The sequence below is a fragment of the Panthera leo genome, chromosome B1 (assembly GCF_018350215.1).
Source record: "Panthera leo isolate Ple1 chromosome B1, P.leo_Ple1_pat1.1, whole genome shotgun sequence".
NCBI lineage: Eukaryota > Metazoa > Chordata > Mammalia > Carnivora > Felidae > Panthera > Panthera leo.
The window spans coordinates 39,880,509-39,895,120 of NC_056682.1; the positions used below are offsets into that span (position 1 = coordinate 39,880,509).

General features: G+C 37.8%; 1 protein-coding gene across 1 annotated transcript in view; it reads right to left on the reverse strand.

The window, feature by feature from the left end:
* FNTA (farnesyltransferase, CAAX box, alpha) overlaps positions 1-14,394 on the reverse strand; it is a 30,046-nt gene extending 15,652 nt beyond the window's left edge. Inside the window, exons 1-3 of the mRNA XM_042934704.1 lie at positions 14,139-14,394; positions 11,933-12,018; positions 872-986 (exon numbers count right to left, since the gene is read on the reverse strand). Coding sequence (XP_042790638.1) covers positions 872-986; positions 11,933-12,018; positions 14,139-14,353 — 416 coding nt within the window. The 5' untranslated portion in view covers positions 14,354-14,394. The remainder of the gene's footprint in view (positions 1-871; positions 987-11,932; positions 12,019-14,138) is intronic.
* Between the last annotated feature and the right edge of the window lie 218 nt (positions 14,395-14,612).

Consider the following 14,612-nt stretch of genomic DNA (forward strand, 5'->3'; position numbering starts at 1 on the left):
AAAGCAATACAAAAGATACCACATGTGACTTAAAAAAACATTCCAGAAAGAGAAAACAGAGGAAAGAGAGAGGGAATTATCAAAAGAACATAAAAAAAAAATTCCCTGGACCTACTAAAAAGGTTTAAACGTGAAGTAATGAGTCTTCTCAATAGAGGCTAAAGGAAATAGAAAAACATCTTTAAAATTCTGAAGGAAAATATTTCTAATCTAGAATTCTACTAATAAAATTGAGAAGAGCCTCTATTAAGACACTTTTCAATGTACAAAATCTCAAAAATGTTTTTCCACACATCCTTTTATAAGTTCTCTTCTATTCAAGAATGTGGTCAGTAAAATGAGAGTAAATCAATAAAGAGAAAGAGGGTCAGGTCTGGAAATGGGATCATGAACGCACGAAAGAGCTGAAGACTAGATGTACAGTGCCCAAACTAGATGTACAGGTGAAGAAGCAAAAAAGGAGCTGAAGGATTACCTGTTGTATTCAGCAGAAATGACACATTTTATACATATCAGAGCACATGGGAGACAAATTACTTACTGGCACAAAGAAAATGAAACTAAACCAAAAAAAGCAATCTGTTAAAAGGAATACTCTGAAATACTATAAAATGTGGGTCAGCATATTTAGAATATACAGGTTAGCTTAAGAAAAAACAGCTAAGAGTTCTTGCCTCTGGGGAGTGGGACCCTGGTAGTGAGAAGGAAGGAGGCAGAGGATGTCATTTTTCATTCAGTCTCTGACTTTTAAACTCATAGCATGAATTATTATTTTGATAACAACTGAAGTTTAGTTAAGGAAAAAAAAGAGCCATCTGAACTAAAACATGACACATTTACGTGGGAAATATTAATGATGAGTTTTACTTACCACACTGTATAATTTGCTGCATTTAACTCAATAGCATCTCTGGTTAGTTTAAAAGCTCGTTCACTTCTTTCATCACGCTGCAGAACAGCCCGGAAATAATCATAAACATCTCTAACTGGGGAGAGAGCACACTGTTGCATTAGGACTATCTTTCTTGTTTAAACTTAGCACTATAATACAAAATGCTGTTCTATCTTATGAGGAAAGATACTGCATGTGTATCATTTATAACAATAAACAAAAGAAAGTCAAATGACTATGTGAATGCCACCTTGAGAATGCTTTAGTGTCACAGCCATAATATATGTGTAACTGTGCCTCCTGCTCATGTGTATGTACAGGGGTTAATGCCAGACTCCAAATCTCCAAAAGACCTAATGCATTAAAGTAAAATTAAAGTGCATATATTCAAACATATTCAGTTACTACTTTTCTCACATTTTGTCAGTTTTATAAGTGAAAAAGCAATGTACATGATAGTAGAAAATTCAAATAGTATAAAAAAGTTCACACTAAATTTGACTAAATTCCCAGTCCTTCTCCACAGAAGAAACCACTGTTAACTGAGTCTACTGTATCCTTCCAAATACATTCTATGGATATATAAATATATGTTCTAAATCCATCCTCCCATTTTTTAATACAAATGATCACAGTGGGGAACATGGCTAGCTCTCTTGATCTTGGGGTTGTAGTTCGAGCCCAATGTTGGGTACAGAGATTACTTGAAAATAAAATCTTAAAAAAAATAAAAAAATAAATGAGATCACATCACACTCTATGTTCTGGGCCTTGCTTTTTTCATTCACACATTATTAAAGGTAGTGTAAAATTTACATACTCATTGAATCAATTGGAACTACTGTTCCAGTTCTAGGAAGTTTTCTTACAAATATACTCTCATACACACCCAAAGCATCCAAGGAAATTTACTGGAGTATTTGATTACATAAGAAAAATTTAAAAGGCTGGTCTGATGGTAATAGGTTAATGAGAACTTACTAAAGTTGGTATATAACCACCCACTGATAAATCTGACTGGCTTCAAAAAAAAAAAAGGCAATGAAAACTGGAAACAATCTTTCCATTAGTAAACAATGGGCTAAGTCCACTATGGCACACTCATACAACAACATACTATGCAGTCATTAGTAATGAGGCTGCTATGGTACATACACATACGGAATAACTGCTATGACTATTAGGTGAAAACAGGAAGAAATGGAACAGCATGCTACTCATTTAGTTAAAAATATATGCTTATTTATGAATACACTGAGGAACAGAGATGGGAAGACATAATATTCCATTACAAAGTTCACCATATGCTGCAGAGCATTTCACTGTATGGTACTCAAATTCTATTTAACTCATCCCCTATCAATGAATATCTCATTCTTTTGCTGTCCTGAGTACGACTGTATGCTTTTGTGTGCATGTGCAAATTCAGCACATCTGTTAAGATAAATTCCTATAAGTAGAATTACTGCATCAAGGTGATGTGCACTGTTGATGCTCACAGGTATTGCAAAATTAAGCTCTAAAAAAGATCTGATCAATATATATATATTCCCTCCAAGAATGTATGAATAGCCTATTTTTTTCCATATCCTCACTAATAATATATTAAAACTTCTCAGGGGCGCCTGGGTGGCACAGTCGGTTAAGCGTCCGACTTCAGCCAGGGCACGATCTCGCGGTCCGTGAGTTCGAGCCCCGCGTCAGGCTCTGGGCTGATGGCTCGGAGCCTGGAGCCTGTTTCCGATTCTGTGTCTCCCTCTCTCTCTGCCCCTCCCCCGTTCATGCTCTGTCTCTCTCTGTCCCAAAAATAAATAAAAAAAAACAAAAAACAAAAAAAAAACAAACTAAAAAAAAAAAACTTCTCATCTTTGCCAATCTCTTAACTGAAGAAACTTAGACTTTGACAAATATTAACCTGATGTATTCCCATTTTCCACAAGAGAAACTGAGGCTCAGAGAGATCAACAAGTTCACAATGGGTCAGTGTATCTTGCAGACAGAAGTTAAACCCAAATCTAGACTGATGCCAAAGGCCATGCCACTAATCAAAATGAACTAGTAGATATTACAGCTGAAATGCCCTCATAACATAGTTTGTGCTATGGCACAGAACAGATTATAGCCCAACACACGTTATTAAAAAAAAAAAAAAAATGTGGTAAACACTCCTAAATACTTTTTTCCACAATTAAAAACATATGTGGACATGCTATGCGATTTTTCTTAATACTGTATAATTTTCCAGCTACTGGTAATTCAAAAACTTTTAACAGATTATGTATAAAAACCATATCTATATATCCTAGTTTGCCTAACCAGTCTGTTAATATTGGCAATGTGGATCATTTACAATTTTGTTTTATAAAAATCACTGTTTTAAGCTTCCAATGACTTTTCACTAAAAATTTTTTTAAGTTACATATATAATGCATACGTGCACATACTGTTTCCTTAGACTAAAGCCCCCAAAGTGAAATTATCAGAGAAGAACATCAACAATTACAGATCTGGGGCACCTGGGTGGCTCAGTCAGTTAAGCGTCTGACTTCAGCTCAGGTCATGATCTCAGTCTGTGAGTTCAAGCCCCACGTCAGGCTCTGTGCTGACAGCTCAGAGCCTGGAGCCTGCTTCGGATTCTGTCTCTCCCTCTCTCTGCCCTCCCCTGCTCAGACTCTATCTCTCAAAAATAAAAAAATAGGGGTGCCTGGGTGGCTCAGTCAGTTAAGTGTCTGACTTCGGCTCAGGTCATGATCTTGGGGTTTGTGGGTTCAAGCCCCCGTGTCAGACTCTGTGCTGACAGCTCAGAGCCTGGAGCATGCTTCAGATTCTTTGTCTCCCTCTCTCTTTTGGCTCCTTCCCCACTCGTGCTCTGTCTCACTCTCTCAAAAATAAATAAACTTAAAAAAATTTTTTTTTAAATAATAAACATTTAAATATATATATTAAACAATTACAATATACATATATATATTAAATACATACTATATATGTATATTAAACAATTACAGCTCTTTACAAATTCTGAGACATGGGGTGCCTGGGTGGCTGTGTTGGTTAAGCATCCGACTCTTGGTTTCGGCTCAGGTCAGATCTCACAGTTCACAAGGGTTCAAGTGCTGCATCGGGCTCTGCACTGGCGGTTGGTGTGGACCCTGCTTGGGATTCTCTCTCTTCTTCCTCTCTCTGCCTCTCCCCTGATTGTGCTCTCTCTCTCAAAATAAATAAATATTGAAAAAAAAATTCTGAGACATAAAAAGGTTACCTACTTCTAAACATTATCCTTTTTTTTTTTTAAATCTTTTTTTTTAACGTTTATTTATTTTTGAGACAGAGACAGAGCATGAACAGGGGAGGGTCAGAGAGAGAGGGAGACACAGAATCTGAAACAGGCTCCAGGCTCTGAGCTGTCAGCACAGAGCCCGACGCGGGGCTCGAACCCACAGACCACAAGACCATGACCTGAGCTGAAGGCAGACGCTTAACTGACTGAGCCACCTAGGCGCCCCTAAACACTATCCTTAAAAGGTTGAAATTAAATCATACCAGAATAAAATTTAGAAACATAAGTGGCAAATAACTATGAAATATTATGCACTAAGAACCAAGCTCCCAAATAATTTTCAAGTTATAACAAAATGCTTATAACACATTAACTCTATATACAATGTATATATACATTATTTTATGTACACACATATCTACACATATAAAACATACACACATGCACATATATGCAATATGAAACCAATTTTGCAGAAACATTCACAGATGAGTACAAGGCTATATACCAAATATTAACGGTGGTTCTTTTTTTAAAATGTCTATTTAAGTTTTTAAATTCCAGTTAGTTAACACACCGTATAATATTAATTTCAGGTGTACAATATGATGACTCAATACTTCCAGACATCAGCTAGTACTCATCACAAGTGCACTCCTTAATCCCCATCACCTACTTAACCTATCCCTTTACCCACCTCCCCTCTGGTAAACTGTCAGTTTGTTTTCTACAGTTAAGAGTCTGTTTCTTGGTTTGCCTTTTTTTTTTTTTCCTTTGCTCATTTGTTTCTTAAATACCAATTCTGACTGAAATCATATGGTATCTTTCTCTGACTTAGTTTGCTTAGCATAATACTCTCTAGCTCCATCCATGTCATTGCAAATGTGGCTCAGTAATATTCTGTTGTGTATATTTACATCTTTTTCTTTAATTTATTCTTTTTAATGTTTATTTCTGAGAGAGCATGAGCAGGGAAGGGACAGAGAGAGAGGGAGAAAGAGAATCCAAAGCAGGCTCTGCACTATCAGCGCAAAGCCCAAGGTGGGACTCGAACTCCTAAACTGAAATCATGACCTGAGCCAAAGTCGGATGCTTAACTGACTGAGCCACCCAGGTGCCCTTTACCACATCTTCTTTATCCACTCATCGATTGATGGGCACTTGGGCTGCTTCCACAATTTGACTATTGTAAATAATGCTGTGACAGACATCAGGATGCATGTAACCCTATGATTAGTATTTTGTATTCTCTGGATAAATACCTAGTAGTATGAGCACTGGACTGTAGGGTGATTCTATTTTTAATTTTCTGAGGAACTTCCATGCTGTTTTCCAGAGTAGCTGTACTGGATTGCATTCCCATCAACAGTGCAAGAAGGTTCCACTTGCTCCCCATCCTCGCCAACACCTGCTGTTTCTTGTGTTGATTTTAGCCATTCTATTGTGAGGTGATATCTCATTATAGTTTTGATTTGCATTTCCCTGATAAGTGATATTATCTTTTCATGTGTCTGTTGGCCATTTGTTTGTCTTCTTTGAAAAAATCTCTACTCGTCTTCTGTCCATTTTTTAATGGATTATTCACTTTTTTGGTTTAGTTATTTATATATTTTGGATACTAACCCTGTATCAGACATGTCATTTGCAAATATTTCCTCCCATTCCATAGGTTCCCTTTTAATTTTATTGTTTCCTTCACTGTGCAGAAGCTTTGGATTTTGATGAAGTCCTAATAGTTTATTTTTGCCTTTGTTTCCCTTGCCTCAGGAGACATCTAAAAACAAGTTGCTACAGCCAATGTCAAAGAAGTTATTGCCTATGTTCTAGGATTTTTATGGTTTCAGGTCTCACATGTAGGTCTATAATTCATTCTGAATTTATTTTTGTGAAGGGTGTAAGAAAGTAGTCATTTCATTCTTTCTCATGTAGCTGTCCAGTTTTCCCACCATTTGTTGAAGAGACAAGTCTTTTTCCCATTGGATATTCTTTCCTGCTTTGTTGAAGATTAATTGACCATATAACTGCAGATTCATTTCTGAGTTTTCTATTCTGTTCCACTGATCTGTGTGTCTGTTGTTTTTTTTTTAAGTAGGCTGCATGTCAAGGACGGAGCCAACACAGGGCTTGAACTCACCACCCTGAGATCAAGACCTGAGTTGAGATCAAGAGTCAGACGTTTACCTGACTGAGCCACACAGGTGCCCCAATCTGTGTGTCTACTGTTGTGCCAGTACCATACTATTTTGATTACAACAGCTTTGTAATAGAACTTGAAGTATGGAATTGTGACGCCTCCAGGTTTGCTTTTCTTTTTCATGACTGCTTTGGCTATTTGGCATCTTTTGTTGTTCCATACACACTTTAGGATTATTTTAGCTCTGTGAAAAATGCTGTTGGCATTTTGATAGGGATTACATTAAATATATAGATTGTTTTGGGTATTTGGGAAGAACAGACATTTTAACAATATTTGTTCTTCCAATCCATGGAATGTCTTTCCATTTCTTTGTGTCATCTTCAATTTCTTTCATCAGTGTTCTATAGTTTTTCAGAGTACAGGTCTTTCACCTCTTTGGTTATGTCTATTCCTAGGTATCTCATTGTTTTTGGTGCAATTGTAAATGGGAATGATTCCTTAATTTCTCTTTCTGCAGCTTCATCACTGGTGTATTGTAATGCAATTTCTGTACATCGATTTTGTATCCTGTGACTTTGCTGAATTTGTTTATCAGTTCTAACAGTTTTTTGATGATCAGGTTTTCTGTATATAGTATCATGGCATCCACATATAGTGGAAGTTTTACTTCTTCCCTACCAATGTGGATGCCTTTTATTTCTTTTTGTTGTCTGTCGCTAGGACTTCCAGTACCATGTTGAATAGAAGTGGTGAGTGGACATTCCTGTTTTGTTCTTGACCATACAGGAAAAGCCCTGTTTTTCCACATTGAGGATGATACTAGGTATGGGTTTTTCATATATGGGCTTTATTATGTTCAGGTATGTTCCCTCTAAACCTACTTTGTTGAGGGTAACAGTGTTTTGTTTTGTTTTGAAGTTTATTCACTTATTCTAGAAACAGAAAAAGAAACAGAGTGCATGGGGGAGGGGCAGAGAGAGAGAATCCCAAGCAGGCTCTGCTCCACCAGTGCAGAGCCTGATGCAGGGCTCGAACTCACAAACCGTGAGATAATGACCTGTGCTGAAATCAAGAGTCGGATGCTTAACCAACTGAGAGCCCAACAGTGGTTCTTTCTTTCGGGTTTTTTTTTTTTTTTTTAATGTTTATTTTTGAGAGAGAGAGAGAGAGAGAGAGAGAGAGTGAGTGAGTGGGGAGGGGCAGAGAGAAAGGGAGATACAGAATCCGAAGCAGGACCCAGGCTCTGAGCTGTCAGCACAGAGCCCAACACAGGGCTTGAACCCACAGAGGAGATCATGACCTGGGCTGAAGTCGGACGCTTAATCAACTGAGCCACCCAGGCGACCCAACAGTAGTTATTTCTTGATGATGAGACTCTTCTTTTGATTTTTAATACTCAAAATTTTCTACAATGAGCACGTTTTACTTTAAAAAACATTTCTAACTAGAAAGAAATACATATTCCATGCAAACATTGTAAACAATATAAAAGTACATGAAGTTTCCCCCACTTCAATGCCACTTTCCAATGCACTGGATTTCTTTCAAGGGTACAGGTAGTTACCAGACATTTTTCTAAGCATATAAACATAGTTGTTTTTTTTAATTCTTCTTTTTAATTAAGTAATCTTTATGACCAACATGGGTCTTGAACTCATGACCCCGTCAAGAGTCAATGCTCTATACACTAAGCCAGCCAGGCACCCCAGTTACTTATTTTTAATGAAATTGTTATATTAATATTCACACTGCTTTTCATTTTGCCATTCTCCTCCTCAATTATATGTTCTTCCATATACACATCTACAACACTCTTTGTCCACTATTCATTCCATACAAAGGCCATGGCATAATTTACATATGAATGCCTTTTGGGGGGGCAGAATTCTACAAGTAGAAATAGAATATTCAGCCTTACAACTATATATGCCAAACCGATAGGCTTATAAATGAATCTGGGGTTATATGAATAGAATTTTATATTCATTAGATTTTTTTTCCTGTAGTTTTCAATATTAAAGTATTCTCTAAACTAAAAGTTACACATTTAAGGGGCACCTGGACGGTTCAGGTAGTTGAGCTCAGGTCATGATCTCACAGTTTGTGAGTTTAAACCCACATCAGGTTTGCTACTGTCAGCACAGAGCCCACTTTGGATCCTCTGTCTCCTTCTCTCTCTGCCCCTCCCCCAATGGCACTCTGTATCTCAAAAATAAACATTAAAAAATATAAAATAAAAATTACACACTTAATATAATGTCCTAGCCAAAGCTTCTAAAACATACGTGGCTTTTTTCACTCAACACTGTTTCTGAGATCTGTCCATGTTATAAATAATCTAGATCCTGTTAATGGTTATCTAGTACTCAACTGTATGACAATGATACATTTTATTTATCCACTTTCCAAAACACACATATATAAGTGGCTTCCAAGATTATGCTTTCTCAAAAAATGTTACAGATTTAAATAAACCATATAGTACTTACTCTGAGCCAGAGAGGTTTTATTATTTTATGTGTATAACTTACTCAATAAACGACATGGGTTTGGACAGCACAGGTCCACTTATACACAGACTTTTTCAATAAATACAGTACTGCATTGTCTTTTATGAATTCTTTTTTAAGTAAACTATACCCCTACGTGAAGCTTGAACTCATGACCCCTAGATCAAGAGTCACATGCTCTACAGACTGAGCCAGCTAGGCATCCCTCTTTATGATTTTCTTAATAACATTTTTTCTCTAGCATAATCTATTGTAAGAATACAGTATATAATACATTTAACGTACAAAATATGTGTTAGTCGACTATTTATGTTATTAAAGAAAGACTGCCAGCAACAGTAGGCTAGGCTTCTGAGGAGTCCAAAGTTATATGTGGATTTTCAACTGAGTTGGGGGGGTCAGCTCCCCTAACTCTCATGTATTCAAGAGTCAACTGCAGTTATTATTATCCTCATTTTACCTAGGAGGAAATAATGGTAAAGAGAGGTTAAATAATTTGTCCAAAGTTATAGAACCAATAAATTGATGAAGTTAGAATTTAAACCAGTTTGGGCATCTGGGTGGCTCAGTCAGTTAAGCATCTGACTTCAGCTCAGGTCATAATCTCACAGTTAGTGAGTTTGAGTCCCACTTCAGGTGAGCTTACAAGCCCTGCTTCCGATGAGCTTCTGCTATGCCTCTGGTGAACATGAGCACCCCCCCCCGCCCCCTGCCGTGAGCTCCTTCCCGCTCTCTTTTCCCACCCCCACCTCTGCCCCTATGCGACTCTCTCTCTCTCTCTCTCCCCCTCACTCTCTCTGCCCTCTGCCCTGGCTCACTTGTACCCTCTCTCTCTAACAAAAAAAAAAAAAAAAAAAGAATTTTTTTTTAAACCAGTTGTTCTGTCTCTAATGTTTGTGTTCTTAACCTCCTAGTACATCTTCTGATGTCATATGTCAGAGTGTACCCAGAATGTATCATTAGAAGCATTATTTCAAGGTTATGATATGAGCATTTTCCAGTTTTACTAGACAAACCAAACCCCAAAATGGCTAAACATGAAAATTATCATCTGAAATATATGCATCCATTCGTGTCCTAATACCTGATATCATAAGATAGTTTTAATTTTTGCCTTTTAATGTGTGTTCGGGAAATAACATGCCCATTTTATTTTGTGTATCTTCCATTCCTAATGATAATGGACTTTTCCTCCTCTTTAAAAGCCAATGGAATTTGGGCGCCTGGATGGCTCAGTTGGTAAAGCGTCTGACGTCAGCTCAGGTAATGATCTCACAGTCTGTGAGTTCAAGCCCTGCATTGGGCTCTGTGCTGACAGCTCAGAGCCTGGAGCCTGCTTTGGATTCTGTGTCTGCCTCTCTCCTGCTCATGCTCTGTCTCTCTCTGTCTCAAAATTAAGTAAAAACATTAAAAAAAAAAAAAAATTCAAAGCCAACGAAATTTTCTCTTCTGTAAACTACCAGTTCATATACCCTTTGTCTATTTTTTTATTAGGTTGCCTATTTCCTTAACCTTTTGTAAGAATTCCTTACAAAGTTCTGAATATCAATTCTGTTTCATATGTTGTATCTTTTCCCATACTGCTGTTTCCCTTTTAACTTATTCAGGGTGTCTTCACTTGTACAGATTTTAAATTTTGATATATATACCTATCAATTTTTGACTGACAACTCATATTTCTCTATCTTTTCCTTTGTAGTTTCTAATCATGATATATGTAAGAATTTTAAACGTTAATTTTTTCAGCCTGCAAAAAACGGTTTTATTAAATAATTTTTAACATAATGAGAAATGTATGATTGTATCAGTTTATTTTTCCAACATCTTTGTTAGTGACCTCATGAATCTGAAAAAGTTGTGGTTTTCACTTCTCTGATTACTAGTGAGGTTAACATTTCTTCACAGATCTCTTCTCACGAATTCTATCTTTGTATCATCTCTCTTCATCATGTGAAAGTTTTGCATTTATGCAGTTACATCTTTTGATCTTTTCCTCAATTCTGAGTTTTACATCTTGCCTAATAATACCTTCTTCACCAAAAGAACAAAAGATTATTCTTTTGTTTGCTCCTAGTATGTTTAGTCTTGTTTTAGAAGTTTAATTCATCTGTAATTTATTTCCACATAAGACATGAAACAAGGATATAATTTTGCTTATATCCAAATGCATAGACAACTGCTGCAAAACCAATCTGATTAACCCATCTTTTCATGCAGTTACAAGATGTTCTTTTTATCAAATATTAAGTTCCCATCTATGCTTATCTATTTTTAGATTTCTTACCAAATCTATTTATTTCTGCACTAGTTCCACACGTTATTTTTAGTACTACATTTTCATATTTGATAGGTCAAACCTTCAGACCATTATTCTTGCTTTTCAAACATTTCTTGGCATTACTTCATAATCAGAAAAGTACAATAAATGCTTTTCCTAAAAAAGGAATGATCTTGGATAACAGAGCTTTAACTGAAACATGTACATATATACGCACACAGAAAAGATATGAGGTTTGGGGTGGGGGGCAGAACTAATTTAAATCAGAATTATACACGCACACAAAAATACAAAACTAGCATTCCATTTTATTCATCTATCCTTTCTTAGAAGAACAACTAACAATTAACATTTGCATGACCTTCAATTTACAAAGCATTTTCATTCACATTCATTATGAAAGAATGATACTTTGTCAAAGAAAATAATCCACTCATTTTAATGTCAGTAAATGTATTCCAACTGAGCCTAGCACTTCACTGCTGAAATATATTTCAAAATGCGCAAGTTTCAGCAACCTAAGTTTATTCTACATAAAACAATAACTCATTTATGCTGTATCCTGTGTGCAGATTACACAGTAAATGAAAAGCATAACCATATTGTAGCTATTACATATTATAATGTATTATTCATTATTTATACTTAGGATATGTCCATTCTTTGGACAAAATGAAAGTTTTAACCATGAAAATGAATTATAAAAAACAGTATTAGCTTAAGTCATTTAAATCTTTATTAGACAAAAACCTGTCATCTACCTAGCCATATAGTTGTCAATTTCAACTCTGCTAAGTTTGACTTATAGACTTTTTCCTAATAAAAATAAACTTACATTTTTCACTATAAATGATCTGGACCACTGGATTGGGGCCATCATTCTGCGGCACTGGATCTATATCAGCCCATTCTGCTCTGTCCCTGAAATAAATATATTTTTTCAGTGATTGTATTCAAACACATAAGAAGAAAGAACAACTCTGGTGTTTTTAACAATAGCAACAATTACACTTGCATCCATATTAGTCAATTATAAATACATTAATGTAATTGTGGTTGGATTCTTCATTACCAAGTTTTGCCATTTTGCTTTACATATTAAACTTTTAAAGTAACATAAAGAAAAACGAAAATCTGTCACTGAAATTAATCAAACAATAGTTCCCAAATTTAAAGTTTTTATAGAAGTGGAAAAACATGTTTTTCAAACAATAGTTCCCAAATTTAAAGTTTTTATAGAAGTGGAAAAACATGTTTTTTTGCAGTAGGTACACAGTAGTTTTACCCTAGAAATCAATTCAATTCATTGGTTTAATGAGACTTTTTGCAGTTAGTCAGCATTTATAAACATTGAATAACAATTTGCTAGGAACTCACATTTTAAAATCAAAGTAAATACTATTAGTTTACTGTATACTGCGAGGGGGTCCAGTTGGTCTTTACAGAGCAGGCTCTGGAACCTGACAACTGTCTGATTTAGAATGTAGGCTCTACCACTTACCAGCTGTATGACCTTGAGAAACTTACTTAATCTCTCTGGGCCTCAGTTTCTTCACTGATAAAATGGAGATGCTATCACTACCCAGCCTTAGAAGACTGTTTGGAGGACTAAATGAGATAACACGTTAAGCACTTAAATGTGTTTAACAGTAAGCACATGGCTAGTAAATATATTACATATATATACTAATATATATATATAGTAAGTAATACATACAGTAAGCATTCACTGAAACCTACTTCTCATTATAAATGCTGAAAGAACATTTTAGCGGCACCAAAGGGTGCCTATAGATATTTCTGTACAAACTGCCCAAACTTGTCTTAACCACTCTTTTACTTATATTCTTTTCCTTCCACTCATCTTTTACTTCTCTATACTGATCAGCTACTGGCAGCAAAGATTCTGTGGCATCTACTCAATCTTGAAGTTGTGAAGTGAGACCTAGAGACTGGGGGAGTGGCACGAGAAAGGTAAGGCTATCATTTAGTCACTGAAAAATCAGACACAGCCAAGTGAAGCAGCTGAATATTTTACAATTCAGAGAGGAGGTGTGAGGATTATGGGGCTACCACAGCCAAATTAAATGAGTAAAACTCCAATAACAAAATCTGGATAGTGACTTTCACTCATTCATAAAACCAAGGCAAATAAGCTATCTAATGGGTTTACCTAGAACTGCATAAGAAAAAAAACAAGACAAAAGAAAAATAAGTCACAAGGATTTCTCCATTGTCTTTGCAAGTTCATTGCAACTAGGGAACTGGCATTACCAGAAAGCAAAGAACTGACAGGGATGAGACTGGGGAGAAAAAGCAAGAAAGTTACAAAGTACCCTATACTGGCTACTGCACACCTCTTGTATTATGTAGGAGGTGATGTAGGGATGTATTACACAACTTAAGAACAAATACCTTTTCAGTTTTATAGCCTAAACTCGGTGCCTGATGGTAGGCGCTAAAATATTAAAGAAAATGTTGAATGAAAATGTCCCAGACCTTCAAGACCTTACACTAGCTGTCTCCACTTTAACAGTGCAAACTTCTGGGAAGCCCTTACACCTTGTTTTTAAAGTGAGCAAATCCGGACCTTATTTATATTTAAATAATTATTTCCTGCCCGGCTATTAAACAGCACTCAAACCCTTCGGTACTCAGATTATCAGGCTAGCGTTGTGGGAGCATGCAAGAGAGCGGGATATTTCTTGAATTCCTGAATCACACCCAAACAGCCTAAGAAAGAGTGTTGTCCAGTGTGTTGCAGTTTCTACGCTGTTTGCTCTCTGGTCTCCCCTCTGTCTCTAGGTGACAACGTTGACTCCGGGAAAAAGCAACCCCGAAAAGAGCGCGAGGGCCGCGAGCGGGCCCCGATCCCGCTGAGCGCGCCCCCCTACCCCGGCCGGCCGGCCGGCCAGGGAAGCGGCGGAAACTTCGGCCGGACACGCTGAGGCCAGAGGAGCCTACCCGGAACCGCCGGCCGGGTTGAGCACACGCCTTCAAGGGAAAGGCCTCCGCCGCGGCGGCCCTGCTGTGGGCGTTACCTGTACAGGACATAGGTGGGCGAGTCCAGGCTCAGGAACCCGTCGTCCATAGGGGACGCCACCGCTTCTCCGGACTCAGCCGCCATAGCTTCTTCCTGGGGCTGCTGCTGCTGCTGCTGCTGGGGCGGCGGAGGGTGCGGCTGGGGCGGCGGCGGCTCCGGCTGACCGGACGCGCTGCCCCGCGCAGCCTCCCCGACCCCCTCAGTGGCCGCCATCTCGTTTCGGTCCGCAGCGGAGGTGGTGGCAGCGGCCCCGCCCCTCGCGGCCCCGCCCCTCGCTCCCTTCCCCCACCGGCGGCCCACTTCCGGCTTTCTCGCTTCCCAACCATAGAGATGCGGACCAGAGAGACCCGGGTTGCGCTCCAGCCCTGGAGGTCTGAGATGGGCACTTGGCCACAAGTGAGGCAACTGCACTGTTTGGAGGGACACCAGAAACACACGTCATCCTGTCTGTAGGCCTTTCTGAATGCTTGTA